The 15,888-nt window shown below is 44.1% G+C and overlaps 1 protein-coding gene across 2 annotated transcripts in view; it reads right to left on the bottom strand.

Annotated features, from left to right (window-relative positions):
• GALNS (galactosamine (N-acetyl)-6-sulfatase) overlaps positions 1 to 15,888 on the bottom strand; it is a 55,609-nt gene that overhangs the window by 2,880 nt on the left and 36,841 nt on the right. Inside the window, exons 13-16 of one of the 2 annotated variants that reach the window (XR_011338478.1) lie at positions 10,149 to 10,266; positions 4,110 to 6,805; positions 2,468 to 3,214; positions 508 to 626 (exon numbers count right to left, since the gene is read on the bottom strand). Coding sequence is in view for 1 of the 2 variants with exons in the window: in XM_069868746.1 (XP_069724847.1) it covers positions 6,719 to 6,805; positions 10,149 to 10,266 (205 nt within the window). In the remaining variant the exon portion in view is untranslated. Of the gene's footprint in view, positions 1 to 507; positions 627 to 2,467; positions 3,215 to 4,059; positions 6,806 to 10,148; positions 10,267 to 15,888 lie in introns of those variants that run through there. The other variant, XM_069868746.1, reaches the window with a different exon arrangement.

Raw genomic sequence — 15,888 nt, 5'->3', positions numbered from 1 at the left:
AGATTTTCCCTGAAGTCAGATTATCTTTTTGGCACCAGAAAAATCCTCTCTAGCAGCTGTTCCAGTGAAGCAAACATGGACAAAAAACATAGTCTTCCACTGGAACAGGGTCTTCACAACACCCTTGCTCCCTCAGATGAGCTGGAAGAGTTTCTTTTGTAACCTTACCAACCACGACAGCAGACAATGAGCTATTCCAGCAACTCCTCTTCTTCCTGGTGGATGGAAGCAACGGAATTTATTCTGCCTACCCATGGAAATAAGTAGGAGCTGGGAGAGGGCTCTTTCGCAGTCTGCCTGTGGTGCAAACACCAAGCACCCCTGCCTTCTGCCTCTCACTAATGGAGGAGCTGTAAGCTGGGGTCTTCACTACACTTTTCTTGTTTGTGACCCTCCTACACAATCACCACTGTTACCTGCAGAAGACATCACACATTTTTCTTGAGGCTAAGTGAGATTCCCAGTCCCCTCATGCCAACTGAGCCCAGGCAAACCAGCAACTCTCACCAGAACAAGCTGCTGAGGGCCTCCGCCAGTCTCTTCGTGTCCAGCAGCCAGGTGAAGAAGCAGCTGGAGGGATCACTCCTCCTCTGATGCGGGATCAGGCCTCTTAGACACCATCAGTTCTGCCAAGAAGAGCATAAACGTTACACCAAAATGGATGACCACTGATACAGCTGCCAGAAATTATGCCACGTGCCAGCTCAGGTTTAAAAAAAACATTTCTCACTTCTCTGTCAGAACTTCACCTCATTAATTCTCTGTTTCAAAGGATGTGGATTGCACCTACCAGTACAAACTGTTTTTTAATGTCCAAAGTAAATTAGTTTTCCCTGTAATCATTCAACCTTTCAAACAACAGTGCTGACTCCTACTGCAATTTCCATCTGAAAAGAACTTTCCTAGGACCACTTTCCAAATGTGATGTCAAAGGACTTCGGCTCTGGAATATCAGTGAGGAGGTGTCTCAACATCCGCTTGTGGCTCAGAGAAGTTTAGGGCTGTTTTGTGCCTGGTGGAGGAACCACAGGGGTCTGTTGCGGCAGGGGGACACTGGCTTCACTTCTCTTTTGGACACGGAAGTAACCAGTGATTTAAAAGTGCTTTAAAAGCTTGGTAAGAGAGATGTTATTAGCTGGTGAACATAGAAATTGGGGGTATTTTAGCTTGAGAGCTTGCTCTAATCAGCTTAACCAGGCAATTAGAAGAGCTGTGCTGAGCATGGAAGTTTCTGTTCCGTTAAGGATTTTAAAACTTCAGTGTGAAGTGGAACAAAATGCCCAAAATTTCAACATACCCACAAGGGGAAATGAGAACTAAAATTTCCTTTCAAATCCACTGGAACTTTTCATTTCAATTTCAGCTTTAGAAACACATGCACTTTAAACCCATTTTTTTAAAAACAGATTTGAAATATCTTATTTCAACAGCAGAAGAATGCAGTTCCCCAGCCAGCTCCCTGGGCTCGGGACTGAAGCATCTGTACTGAAAAATGAGCTAGCTTTGTCCCCGCTAAAAGAAGCAAAAGCATTGTGAACCAGATCTGCCCTTCCACAGCATCCTTGTTTGCACAGAACCAAACCCAGTATCTCCTGCTCACTGCAGCAGGATAGATCAGGCTCCTGGAGAAGACAGAAACCCCTTCTCTTTTGGGCCAGCCTGGTGAGCCGGGAGGGGATTTTGAGTTCAATCCAGAGCAAATGGATTTGGCATACATTCCTGACTGCTTGCAAACAGGCCAATGGGCTTTTCAACCCTGATCCCTCTCTGATGGGAATCGTGCTACCAACCTACATATCACCCAGAAGGATATTAAGTGACTCCAAGAGGGACAAAGGCATAGAGGGCTGCCAGATTGCCTCTCTTGAGAAATTGGATGGAAGGTTTTTTTCATTCCTAAGAGACCACAGCCTTTTGGCTAGGGATCCACTTTTATCTAGGATGTATATAATCCAAGCTAGACTTCATGCAACAAAATTATAAATGGTGGAAGGAGAAATAAAGAAAACAGTCAAATGGAGTCTTTTCCTGGTATTTTAAATAGCTTGTTTCCAAAGCAAAAAAAAAGTTCTTCCCATACAACTGTTCTCAAAACCTAATAGTTTAACTCAAGAGGCACTGCTGTGTCGCCTTCTGATAACATATGAAAACCTCACATCAAGTACTATCAGAAAACAAAAGCAAAATTCTATTTCCAAGTATTGTAACTGTTAAGAGAAATGGAAAACAAGCCACTCTAACTGCAAAGCAGTTACTTGGATACTGAACAAGTGCTCAAGAGCAACTCTTGGAGAGTACAGGTGCATGTAGTTTGTAAAGTCTCCCAGTGCTGAGTACAACAGCAAGATCCCCAGGGAGAGATTTCTCCTCTAGCTGTGATGAAGAGGCTGCTGGCAACTCTGCAGACAATTAACACCCTCCCAGCTCTTGCCTTCCCCTCCAAAGCCCCAATTCAAACCACTCTCACCTTCAAAAGGTCTTTCTTCAGCTGCTGAAACTATTTTGCATGATGACTGCAAAGATGTCCTTACTAGAAAAAACAGTATTCTCCAACCTTCAGGAGATCCTCATCTCATCTGCTTCGCTTTATGTGAAACCAGGAGGCTTTTGGAAGCTGTTCACCATGTTTGGGTATGGCTTGACTTGACAGGTACTGAGAACTGCCAGCTTCCACACAGCAGCGAGTGTCCCCAAGTTTCAGCGATATTAGTTCCAGTTTCTTTAGTAAAAGCCCACTGTCATCCTTAGCACTTGCCTGAAAACTCAGTCCCCAGACACACTGTGACGTTTTATTAGCAAATACGTGGATATCACTTGCTCTCGCTCCGAACTTGCCCATTTTCACTTTTAATGCTGTGTTCCTTGGCTTCCCACTTGAAATGCAGAGGCATGTTATCTTTCATCACTGCACTCAATACAGTTTGCAGGGCATTAACCTTGGCTCTAAGTGTTTGGAATTGATCTTCTGGTTTCCAATTCCAGTGTTCAGATCCCCAAATTGTTGGTCCACAGAGACTAATTTGCCACCGAAATAATCCATTTGTCGCCGCAGGATTTTAAATCAAGGCTCCATTTTTGCAGCCATAGACTGTAAATGCAGTAGGACTTTTTTCCACGATTATTAGTTACATCAATTTCAGAAGCTTCTCTGCATGGAAGGTCGGATGATAACACAGCCTCAGGGGCACAGAGCAGGGAGACTTGAAAGGCTAGGCTAATTGGAAATTAAAGGCAAGAAGGAAATTCCTTGGACTCTTAGCCCAAGCAGATATTAAGCTTTTAGCACTTATCAGACATATTTAAATATAAAGAAAGAAGCATTACATAGCAGCAGTCTTAGACAGACATCATCTTTCCTTTAGCTCTTACATCTTGCAGCACGAGAAAGGAAGCCACCAACAAACCAGCTCTGCTGCTGCAGGTACCTGACTAAACTGTAAGCCCTACCAAACCCACTCGTCTGTCAACTGCCACTGCACACACAACCGCAGGCAGGTCCCACAGGCAGCCTTGGCAAAACCATCCCCTGCTGCAGTACAGGCAGTTCGCAAAACCAGGCTACTGTCATACAGACTGACTTCAGATCAGTGGCTCAGGATAATTAGGGCAGATGTGGTAACACACGCCAGCTGCTTTGTGATCCAAGGCGCGTATCGGTGTTTTTGAGCTGCCCCACACTATTGCTGCAGGCTGGCAGCGCTCAGTCCCGTGGCTGCACTGGTGGATGCAGCCTCACCCGCTCCCCACACGAGCCTCTGAATTGCACTTGGGCAGTTGTGTGGGCTGGGAAATTGATCCACGTTAAAAATAATACAGGAAAAACAAAACAAGCTATTTTTAACCCAAGTCAGTCCCATGATCTGGAATGCATCTGTGAGATTGTCCCAAAGCAAGGTGTTATTCAGTTGTCTTACAGGTGCGCACAGACAAATGGTATAATGTATTTCTGATAATTTAGTTTATTTTTCTTCATTAATTCTTCATCTCACAACTTTAAAATCTGTACATCTTTGGGAAATTCATTGATTTAAAATTCTTCCTGGCTATCCAGCTGTAAAACTAATAAATGGACACGAAGTAGATAATAAACAGACATCAAGTCAACTCACTTATAGCAGCCAGCTCTCTAGTGCAAAGTTTACTTCCAGTATCTATGCTCTGAGAGATTACTCCAATGAGGAATGAGGACTGGGTGCGCTGGGTAACCTGACAAACACCATGTGTGCTAAGAACAGGATGGCTTGTCTAAGCAAGTTGCACAGATCGGGGAAAAGCAGTATCATCAAAACTGCAAGCTGAGAAAGAGTAAAGATCAAAGTGGCAGCCAGGCAGGCAGGCGACACGGGGTAGCAGGCATCCAGTAAGCTCACGATGCGTGTACTGCAAATGCTACAAACCGAACGTGTCCAGGCTAGCGCTCAGACGATGAGCAGCGATCCTGTGATGTGACCTTTTAAAAACAGCATGTAGAAAGACAAAGCGCTGTTTCAGTTTGCAGCAGACACGTTCGCTATTTGAGGGCTGACGAGGACTTTCAGGGAGTTGCAGTGACAGACTCCCTCCTCTGGTGGTATCTTTATCTGCTGATAAACATAGAATCATAGAACAGTTTGAGTTGGAAGGGACCTTAAAGATCATTTAATTTCAACCCCCCTGTCACAGGCAGGGGCACCTCCCACCAGACTAGGCTGCCCAAGGTCCATCCAACCTGGCCTTGAACACCTCCAGGGATGGGGCAGCCACAGCTTCCCTGGGCAACCTGGGCCAGGGCCTCATCGTGGATTGCAGGGCTCTGAACAATTCTAGGGGACAGAAGCACTAAAGCAGAGGTGGACCAGACCCAGAAAATTGGAAATTATGGGGTTTGTCCAGCCTCCTGTGCTGACAGATGCACACAACTGCTGCAGAGCCTCCTGCCAGTCCTCCTCACATAACATCACTGAAGAACAGGCTGATTAGAATTTTTTAAGACTTGAGCTATCCACACTATGTCAAAACAAGGAGAATTGTTACGGATAAACTGAAAATGCTTTGATATCCTGGAAGGACAATTAGGACCATCATAGGGCAGCTAAGACATTAGGACTATAAACAAATGCCATTTACAGATGTGCAAGCAGAGAGATTCAGAGGCTCTGCCAGCTGATGAAACGCTGGCTGTAATTTCTGGTAGGTGGAACAGTAAGAGCTGACTCAAGTGCTGTTCTTATTGCAATCTTATAGGATTACCCAGCTTCATGAGATATACAGTAGGAATTACTGTGGAGGGGATTACAGGTAGCATAAACCGTGGGAAAGGAGAGAATGAGAGCATTTGGGATTACAGGGAGGGTAAGAACAAGCAGCCGAGGAGCCTGTAGCAGGCAGCAGCACAGCAGTTACCACAGAAGCACAGCTCTCAACTCATCTGAAGCAAGCCCCAAGCTTTACTTGGGAAGGAAATAGGGCTATTTACAGGAATAGAGTAGTTTGACTTTCCCAAAGCAGCACAATGCCATGCAGAGAGCGCCTATGGAGTGAATGAAACACTGGAGGGGTAGAAGTGGAGCTGTTGGTGGTACAATCAGCATTTCGGGGTTGCTTCTATCTACCCCTCTGAAGCCCCACAGTAACCTTCCTCGGCTCTGTTCGAGACACATTTGTTAGCAATTGTAAAGGGCGTGAAACAGGCTCAAAAGCAGATGGGAAATTTGCAATGTGAAATTGTGCAAAGGATCGGCATCTACCATGAACTCTTTTTAAAGAAGCGCTACACCCAGGCTATGGAAAGTTTGCACAAGGAGAATTCCTCAGAGAGCACACACTGGAAACAGGGTCAAGAGTTAACATCTGATGTAAACGGGCATTTATGAGCCTGCAGTTGGCTGGGCCCAGATCATGAGACCAGAAGCGTGACTTAAACCATATTTGGACCCAGATTTTTGGAAATGAAGAAAACCCTATAAATGAACAACTAATGCCCAGCATCCTGAGAATATCCTGCACATCATCAATGAGACAATACTTACATGAGCACAATTTTCAAATTACTTTATACTATTAACTAAGGAATGTTTGCAGCTACAGATCGAAGGAAGACAAGGCTGCTCTCCTCCATGGAGCCAGTCCCTTTGTTGAGAACAGAAGGGAGCACTTGTTTGCACCCAGCAATGCACAGCAGAGGTCTGGGCCATACAGCTGCACCCAGTACTCAAAAGTTTAGGAAGAAAGGGAAAACAAGTTGGTGTCCAAAGAGTTCACAATGGAAGCCAAATGTTAAAACAACAAGTTACAGGCAAATAAAACAAAGGCAGTTTGGGCAGGGCTTTCTGGCGGCTGCAAGTTTCCTGAACTTTCCCCATGACTGCTGTTGGGGCATCCTAACGAGCAATGACTTGAGAGTAGGTTGGGTGGAAGGAGGAAGATAAAAGGTGCATCCATGGCATTTCGAGGGTGACAGCAGAGTTCTAGTTGTCCAGAGAGCTTTCATAGTTGAAACAGTCTGCACTGAAAAGTTACCATTTACGGAAACAGCTGAAACAGTACAAGAGTATAGGCTAAACCCGGAGCACTAGCAATATAAACACTGGCCCTTTTGGAAGAGCAAATGATGATATCATACATACATCACACCCTTCCTGTGTGTACAGGAGTGCCAACATGAGAAGACATGCACTGTAAACTGTATGTCCGGCTGGTTATAGCTTTTCTGTGTAGCTTTTGAGGACTGCAGGGAAGATCAATGAGGCCAAAAGCACTTCTTAGGCTCAGACTCAGGTGGCGTCAGGCACTTCCCTAGCTTCTCACAGCCTGGGGGAGACCAATTCTGTTAAAAACAAACAAAAACCATACAGAAAAACAATTCACACCAAGTATTTGCTAAGCCCTGTACCCTAACCCACATCTTTTGATTTTCACAAAGACGGTCTTACGTCCTGCTTGAAAAATGAAACCCCTCTTGCAGCTGATGCTTCTGGGCTCATCAACTTCCTGATTCCAAACATTATTCAAAAAGAGCTTTACGAAAGACTACAAATTCTTCTGCAGTAGATGAGTCCCTCTTCTGGGATACAGTGCTCTCTCCTGTACAAATACAGTCTGGTGGGACTCTGGTGACCTTCCTCTCTTTCTTATAGCAGCATGGAGCAACGAGACCATGAAGTTTTGGGGAAAACTCCCACTTTCCTGGGATCCAGAAAAGAGTTCTTATTCTTAGTACTAAGATATCCATGCACTTTCTTGAGGAAATAAGAAAAAAGCAACAGAAGGCCAAGGGTGTGAGAGAGATAAGAATGCCTGTATTTTAAATGAGCATTTTGATGGATGAATTCATGAACAGATGGAGTAGGAGGCATTTATGAGACAACTACTTCAATGCATGTAGACCAAAACCATTCGCCTCCCTTGTTTCCATGTTTCTTGAACTTCCTTTCTCCAGTATGCGTGCAACAGAGAAACAATGTCAGCAAGGAAACCCACTGTAAACCAGCTTCCAAAGGGATTAATGAAGGAAGGAGTCTGAATAAAAACTTTTTCAATATCATGGGGTTTTGTCACTTAAAATTTGGTAGAGCAGTAACATGAATGGCAGGTTACAATTCCCATTCTGCCTTCAGAAATCTTTTATGTTCATATTCTTTTTCCTTCCTCTCTCAAGGTCTGTCCATCCATGGGAGATTCCTCCTGTCACCTATTGAAGGTCAGCTCAGCTCGGACCAATTGCCTTTTATTACTAGCCTTTTTATTACTACCCATTTATAACTACCCATTTATGTTTTCTTGAAATTAAACTCCTATAGACTAAAAGGAAAGCTTAACCCCAGAAAAAATACCAGAGCAGGCTTCTATTCCATACAGTCGACAACAGATGGCAGTGAGACACCAGCTATGACTGCAGAAGGAGCAGATCACAGAGGGAAGCTTTGGCGGAAGGCACCTCACTCCACTAAGAGCTCCAGATGGTTTCAGAACAATGAATGCTGTTTTCTAAATCTGTTTCTCAATTTTAAAATGCGCAACCACTGCTGGACATTTCAGATGCTTGACCACTCCGTAGAGGTAACAGAGATCCAAAGAAACAAACAAAATGTTTGTTCTTTTTTAAAAAAACCCAAACAAATTGTATCTGCAAGGTGGCTTTCCTGGATCTGTGCTTGAAATGCTGAGAGCCCTGAGGACACCATGTGTGCTGCAAGTCAAACACGCAGTCAAGCCAGCACGGCTCCACTGCATGGAGTAATTTCTCCTACACTTCCACAGGAGGGAAACACAGCAGAACCGGCTCTGCAGGAGCTTCATCTGCACTGCTGGTGGGATACACCACAGATGGGCCAACAAACAGTTCCCCTGCTCAGGAGGGCTGACGCTGCTGCGCTTACATCAATCCCAAGACTGCAGTAGCTACAAAACGATCCATCTGCTTTGCTTATGGATAAGTAAAGACAATCCTTCTCCTCTGCCACAGAAAGGATATTAAATACTGATATCAAATAAATAGGTGACAGAATTTAGAAGGTAGTGTTAGGCATAGTAGTAGTAGAAGCTGATATTTATCTCCACACATCCTCCAAAGATAGATTTAGGGCCCAGTCAGCCCCAGCGATGCTATCACTCCAAAAGGAACTGGTTATCTTCATTTCTCATCTCAAAAGGCAATAATTTGGTGACTGTTTATTTTAGCTTTGTGTCCGTGTAATTAGTCTGCTAGGAGTTTACACAGAATAGAGAATCTGGTGTAAAAAAGCTTCCTGCTGGGATTTGAACATTTCTCCTGGGATTAGAATAACCCCTGGTCCACCAGAGACGGGTTTTTTCCTCAGACAGCCTCAATGATCTGATTGGAGCTTGGCCAAGCACTGAGGCAGTCGTTAGCTGCCTCTGCTAGTAGACTTTGCAGGCATAACTGGGCTTGGCCAAGCCCATGGTCTGCAGAACTTCTAAGCCAGCTGAGATAGAACGAGGCATGTTTGGGGAAAAGACTGACTCTCAATAGTCCCAAGGAGAGGGCTGGGTTATAGGATGAAGTACAGGACCTCCGGTCCAGCACTGTTTCCATTATACAACCCAAAGACACTGTTGTCAAACAGGGATATCAGATGTTTTCACAGCACCTAAATGCGCTGCCCCGGGGTAGTCACAGAACAGCACAATTTACCTACAATTTATGAATCACTTTTGGAGCTGCAGTTAGCACAGAAGAAATGCCTTTCCAGTGAAGGTCTCTGGCAGCAGCCAGGCACTGGGGAGATTGCCTGATCCCAAAACGTCCCAGAGGAGCAAAGAAGAGTGTTTGTTAAAGGAAAAGTTGAATAATGAAAGAAAATAACACAGAAACAATGGTCCTTCAAAATTTTCCCTTTTAACATCCAAAACAAAAAGACGTTACAAAGCTAAATAAGATCTTTGCCTTTTTATTAAGCAGACAGAGCTCCACATTTTGTACTTTTCTATCTGTCTGGAGACAGACCCGAAGCAGCAGGTGCTGACTGTTTCAGAAGATTATTACAGCACCAGATCTCGCCTGTTACTATTTTGTGTCAGTTTACAGGCGCATCCCCTTAGTGTAACACACTCTTGTCATCTGACAACTTTACCTCCTACAAACTATCCAGTTTCTTTCCTGGGTTCTCAACAAACCAAGCAGCATTTGACAGGGAAGCCAAACCGTAACTTTCCAACATGCAACTTTAAATAGAATTGAAAATTTTTGTCATGTGTCAAGCCATAAAGAGTTTGAAAAAGTCACAAGTGGGTTGAATTGGAGGAGAGCAAGCGAGCCCAAAGATACCCCCCCCAACACTATAAAAACAGCCACTGTCCCGGTCCCACTACTCAAAACACAAAAGACTTTTGAGATTAGCAGAAAAGGAACAGAAAGGAGAAGGATCTAGAGGTGTAGATACTGCAATATCTCTAAGGAAGGAAGCCACAGCAGGTTCATAGACTTCCCAGACCTAATCCCACTCACTTTGTATAAGCCTTCCTATACCACTGTGTTCCACAGGTAACAAACAGCCCTTTCTTTCATGGAATGGCCAAACAGTCCTGCAAATGGGGAAGCATACATCTCTTTTCCATCCCTTCCCAGCATTAGCTGACATTTTTAAAGGCTTTACAATACATATTTTAAGCTAAGAATTCTTGGATGTATTTATGCTTTAACCACTCACCATGACGGCCTTGTCGCACACATTAAGCTGTGGCTCCCCTGGCACCAGGTTCGTTTTGTGCTGCTGGACAACAAAATATATTTGCTGCATAACCCTTTGATATTCATCGCTGGCAAAACTAGAATGTGAAAAACATACAGAAGTTATTAATGGGGCACAGCATCATTACAGTGTCTGCATCACTAAGCTAGGTCAGAAGACTCTTCCTGGGCTGCAGAGAAGGAGAAGAGCATGTAAACATGCGGTTGACACTAATTGCCCACGGGTCTGCAGGGGAATGAAGCATCTGGCCTGACAGAGTCCGTCCTGGCTGGGCCTGGAGGTTGTGAGTCTGAGATGCGCTGCTTAGGGCAGCAACGACACAGCCTGCCCTCCCCAGTGAAGAAGCACATAGCTCCTGGCAGATCACCTCTCAGCACAGGGCTTCGGCTTTGAAAAATGCTACTCTTAGCGGGCCAAAATTCATCATTTCATAGTCAGGCAGATATGCTGCAGGCACATGTTGATTCCCAAGGGAGATCTTGCTGGCAAAAGCTGCGTGTATACAGAAAGGCACTTCTGGGGTTGTCCTCAGCCTGTGCCCTAAACAATTATCAAGGAACACTTCCTAGACACAGGACAAACACCTTGCCAGATACGTTAGTCCATAAATAAGTTTGCCATGATGATCCTTCCAGTGTGTCACACAAGGGGTCACCCAGCTCTCTGCACATTCATCCTCCACTCTTTCAAGTGCTTTTCTGAAACATGTCCATTACACAGAAGAAATGAAGGTAATGTCAATGCTTTGTTTTTCAAGAGTGTTTGCAAGCTAAGAGTTTCAAATACAACTGTGGGCTAGAAAAACCTCACAATAACCAAGTAAGATGAACTAATATTATGCAAACAGGAAGATGAAGAAGAATAGAAGTGACTTGCCCAAGACAAGAATATCTCCTTAATTTCGCAACATCCACCCCTGGGTTCTGCCCCATCTACATTCTTCCATTACAGCTTTATTATTCCAAGCTGGGACCCATCTGTCATGCTCCAAGCCCTCATACAGGGTTATAAATTACCAGATTTTTATCCACCCGATTACTCCAGTAGGTACTTGTTTAAGTGGTTCAGAGTGCACTTCACTAATACCTCAAGTATTTCTAAAATGGAGAATTACTACCCAATGATCTCATTTTGTCCATAGCATTAAGAGTCACTTAAAAAAGGAGAGCAGCCAAGTTGCTTCTGAAGATAAAAGAAACAATGCAGCTTGGTTCTGACCTCAGGCTCCCTTTGCTTACAGTCCAAGCTGGCCACCAGCCCCACACTCCAGCTAATTTCCTTCTTTGAAAAACAATCACATTTTGAAGCCCAGTAATGTGCCAACAGTTTCCAGTAAACCCTATAAATATCACATCTCGGCAACCATCCAAGAGAGAAGCTGATTGTGGGGATGGGCCTGAGCTTTGCTGATAGAGAACCGGAAGGGAATTTGAAATGACAAGCTCGAGCAAACTAATCTGTTGCTCTCACACCCAGCTAGCTGTATCCTGGTGGAGAGGCTATCACCAGGACCACCCTGATATTCAGGCTTTTCTTCCAGAGCTCTCGAATTTGCCTGCTCCTTTCCTCATGCATCCCACCTTAGTTCTCACAGCAGTCAGCTTCTTACTCCTGCACTGCCCCAAAGCAAGTGCAGAAAACAGGGCCAGGCAGAAGTCTGGGAGTTGCCAAAGACATCTATGACTCACACCCTGGTGAGGACACTCCAGGCAGCAATCACTTGGCTCAGCGAGTGTTGCATCCTGGTGGCACAATAGCCTTTCAGTTTGGCAAGATTTTATCTGGTGAGATTTTATCTGGAAGCCCTCTGGTCACATTTCAAGTGCCTGGGCAGCATGCTTGAAAAATCAAACCAATTTTTTTTTTTTTTAAGAGGTGGAGAAGGTTTAAAGCTAACCTGCATTGACACACAGAGGACAGGAGAATCTGCACACAGAGAGAAAAGGCTTCAAAGACAAATACACCAAGGGAGTCTGCCTAAAAGGCGAGAGCCAGGCATGCACACAGCATGTTGGACATCTGAGCTGAGACTGGACAATACAGGGGAGCCAAAAATATTTTAAAGCCTACGCACTCCAGTGATGAAAACTGAGATGAAACGCAGTTTAGGGAGACACGTGTATTTCAGTGTTTTAGATTTCTAATGCACCTATTGTGCCAGGATTTGAAAGCTCTTCCAGACCTGAGCTAATCACACTTTATTAAGATTCTCATATTAAGGATTAGTATGACTTATTACATATTTTAATCAATTGTTAGAGTCTAACAGATACTCTAGATATCAAATCATTTAATGCCTCCTCCTGCTGCTCTTGTAACTATCAAATGTGTTTATTTCTGTCACATACTTGTGTCATCTCTCCAGCATTTAAGATCTTTTGCAAGTGGACCCGTAAGATGAATGTTGCTGCTAACTAATTAAACTCCACATTATCTTTGCAAATATTTAAGTGCTAAAGAGATAGCCTAATTTCATCCATCGAAACAGCTTTTCATACATAGGATTCCAAATTAGCAATAATCTGGACAGAGCAGTGGAAAACACAGCTGTGGTCTGGTTGAAAGATAAACAATATCTTGTCAGGACTGCTGCTTTTTGCTCCAAATATGCCAGTCCTGTTGCAATGAAAAAAAATCTTCTTGCTATAATCTTAACTACTGCATTTATCCGCAGCATTGTTGCTCATTAGCAACCTAAGACACGTGAATGCTGCAGTCTTAACAAAGTAGGCTGGAGTCATTCAAATCATCTTCTTGCTTTAATTCCCATGTTCAGGACACTCCAGGCTTTTTCAGCTAGCTCAGCAGTGACAGGAAATCTTGGCCTAACCTCAGCTCCTGGTGGTTTTGAACTGCTCTCCCCTGCAGCTTCTATACTTTTAGATTATTTCAGCATTTAGCATAGGCCAAATGACTTCCCCAAAAGCCTGGCACGTATAAAAGACTCACACTTCTCACAGAAGCACAAAGCTGGCTAAAGTTAAAGAACATGTATAGATTATGCTCCAAGTCGTACCACTAACCTATAAACCTTGTCTCAGTAGGGCTTAACATGCTCTTAAGCTGGCTAAACCTGTTGACACTAGCTTAAAACATATCCGATTGCAGCTGTCTTCCTTGTGTTGAAGTACATGACAGCAACGGACCCCGTGCTGTAAGGTGTCATTCAATACTGGAAGATCATCACAGATCGTCTTCAGATGCCTCAGTTGAACACATGAACTATCTTCCTTATCCAGACGTGTATCAAGTCTCCATGCATCGCAGGGGACCACAAGGCCTACAGGGTGACATCAGCCCCGCGGCTGGCATTCACGTGAAACTGGAGTCACCCACTGAGACAGAGCAGCCCTGCTGGAGGTGGGGGTTGGTTTTCCATGGAGATCCCCACACCTCACTCTGATGAGCTTGGGTTTTACTCAGACCTGTTTAGCTCCACAATGTGCACCACAATCCAATACCCATGCAACGATTTCTTAAGTATTAATATTTACTTACTGCATACGGGAAGGGGGGTGTGTGTGTGTGCGTGTGTGTGTTAAAGCTGTCTCCAGCCCTAAGCAAGAAATGCATTTTGAGACAAAAATCTACAAGAGAAGATTGCCTTTAATCTGTGTGTAAGATGGGGATAATTACTTCACGGTAATCAGTTTGAGTTGTTACCAGAGCTAGGAACCTCTCTTACTTTTACATGGAGTCCCATCATTTCCCTAAATGCATGTGCAGGACTGGGCTGCCAGGGCAGGGTTTGCTACATCCTCTGTTCAAAAAAAACCTGTGTTATCTATACAGGTGTTTGTGAATTATTGTCTGCATGAAGATCCAGAGCTCACTGCCTCCAGGGCACGCTGCATTTTGTATTCTAGTTCAACAATCCTGCAGAAGGAGAGCTGGGAATAACACTGGAAGAATGAGAGGGTGAGCAGGTGGTGTTGTGAGGAGTTTGCTAAAAGAGATCCCCCAGCGTACATGAAATTATTCCACACTCAGAATGAGCGAACGGAGTGGACAAAGTCCAGGGTCATTACACTAATTGACACTTTACCTCCAGGAAGTCTCTGGAGATCCAATCAGGGCTGGATTGAGAGCACTGGGTCCCAGGCACAGGTGTGGCCTGTGCTTCCTTCATTTAGTGTAATTGTGCCCTTGCAATCTGTTCCCACCTCCTCCCTCGACAAACAGCTCCAGTGTAACCTGCTCTGCTATTAACCCCACCATGCCCTACACTAAAATTCAGGTCTAGAAGAAGGAGGGTTTGTCTCACACCCTGCTTGCAGTGTTAGAGCTCTGGTTTAATCTTGCAGTTGTCACTCTTTCACCTTCAGCATCTTGAGCTGTACGGAGGAGGAAAGGGTGATTCTCTACCCTCATAAATGCACCCTCAAATAGATTGGAAACAGCTAATTAAGGAGCATTTTCAGCGTTTTAAAAACCCTAGATCTCGATGTTTTATGCTTCTTCCTGATGATTCATATACGGGCACAGCGCAGAACGTCTGTCCTGGGAGCAACAGGACTATGTTGTTATTGAGAGTAATGTAAGAAAATGGGTATTATATAGTGTGCTTCATAGAAATCTGACAGCGGGCTCTTAATAGCAGCTTTCAGATTTATAGTATGTTTTACCATGGAGCTATAGGAAGAGCATAAAACTTGGCTAATGAAGGAAGTATATTTTGCTTCCTTCTCCACTGGAATTATTTTAATTAAAAACATTATTTTTAATTGTGAAATACACTCAGATTCAGGTAATTTGATTTTATCAGTTATCAGTGCTTTGAGGCTGCTCAGCACAGTAGTATCCAAGTCTTGATCTTGTCCTATTATTCAGTCTTCCTCAGTTCCTCCCTTCTATCATCAAGTTTATTTGCAATTTAAAGTCTGCACAATACATAAGGCAGACAACAGTTTTGGGGCTCTGCTGCTGAAACACAGTAACTTGCAGTTACTGGGAAGATCCACAGGGCCAAAGGAAAACAAAAAAGGGAATCAAACAGAAGAACACCAGGCTGCTCACACCCTAATTCACCTTTCTGGTCCAGCAGCACCCAGAGGGCTCCCAGAGGCAAATGCCCCATGGGGAGTACTGAGGATGCCTCTAAGGGTGTCCACAATTTTCCCTGCAGTAAGATGTGATCCTGCAAATCCTCTACCTGATCACCTGTTTTCATGGAACTTGTAAGTCTCTGGTTTCAAGTATCCTGCCTTTCTGCTGGATTTCATTGTGAGTGACCACACCATTCATATGGCAGAGGGGATAAACACAGAGTGGCTATGTAAAGCCTTAGTATCTGCATGAACAGGCAACAGAAAATAACGACTATCCAGCTGATCTGCGTGTTAGTTGCTTCACTGGTATTTCTGAATCATAATTTAAGCAATATGTTCTTCATGCTACTCTCTGAGGCTGTAGCACTGCCTGGACCTGTCTCTGAAGAAAATGTCCATTTCAAACTGTCCATTTTGCATTTTTGAAACTGGTTCATGTGGCTTTTTACTTCAATATTTCTTTTCATATAGCATCATTCTAGTCTAGACAGTTACTCATCAAAATACCTACAGGCTGCTGGTCTGCCACGATTAAGCACAAGTTACAGGTGGAGCAGATGACATGCCACAACGCAGAGCACTGATCCCAGACTGGACAAAAAGCAGCTATTGATGTCTCAGACACAAGTTTGCCTCCATTCTTAGTCGCC

The sequence above is a fragment of the Phaenicophaeus curvirostris genome, chromosome 14 (genome assembly GCF_032191515.1).
Source record: "Phaenicophaeus curvirostris isolate KB17595 chromosome 14, BPBGC_Pcur_1.0, whole genome shotgun sequence".
NCBI lineage: Eukaryota > Metazoa > Chordata > Aves > Cuculiformes > Cuculidae > Phaenicophaeus > Phaenicophaeus curvirostris.
The sequence above is the reverse complement of the archived record's forward strand: the minus strand, read 5'-3'. Positions and strand labels throughout refer to the sequence as shown.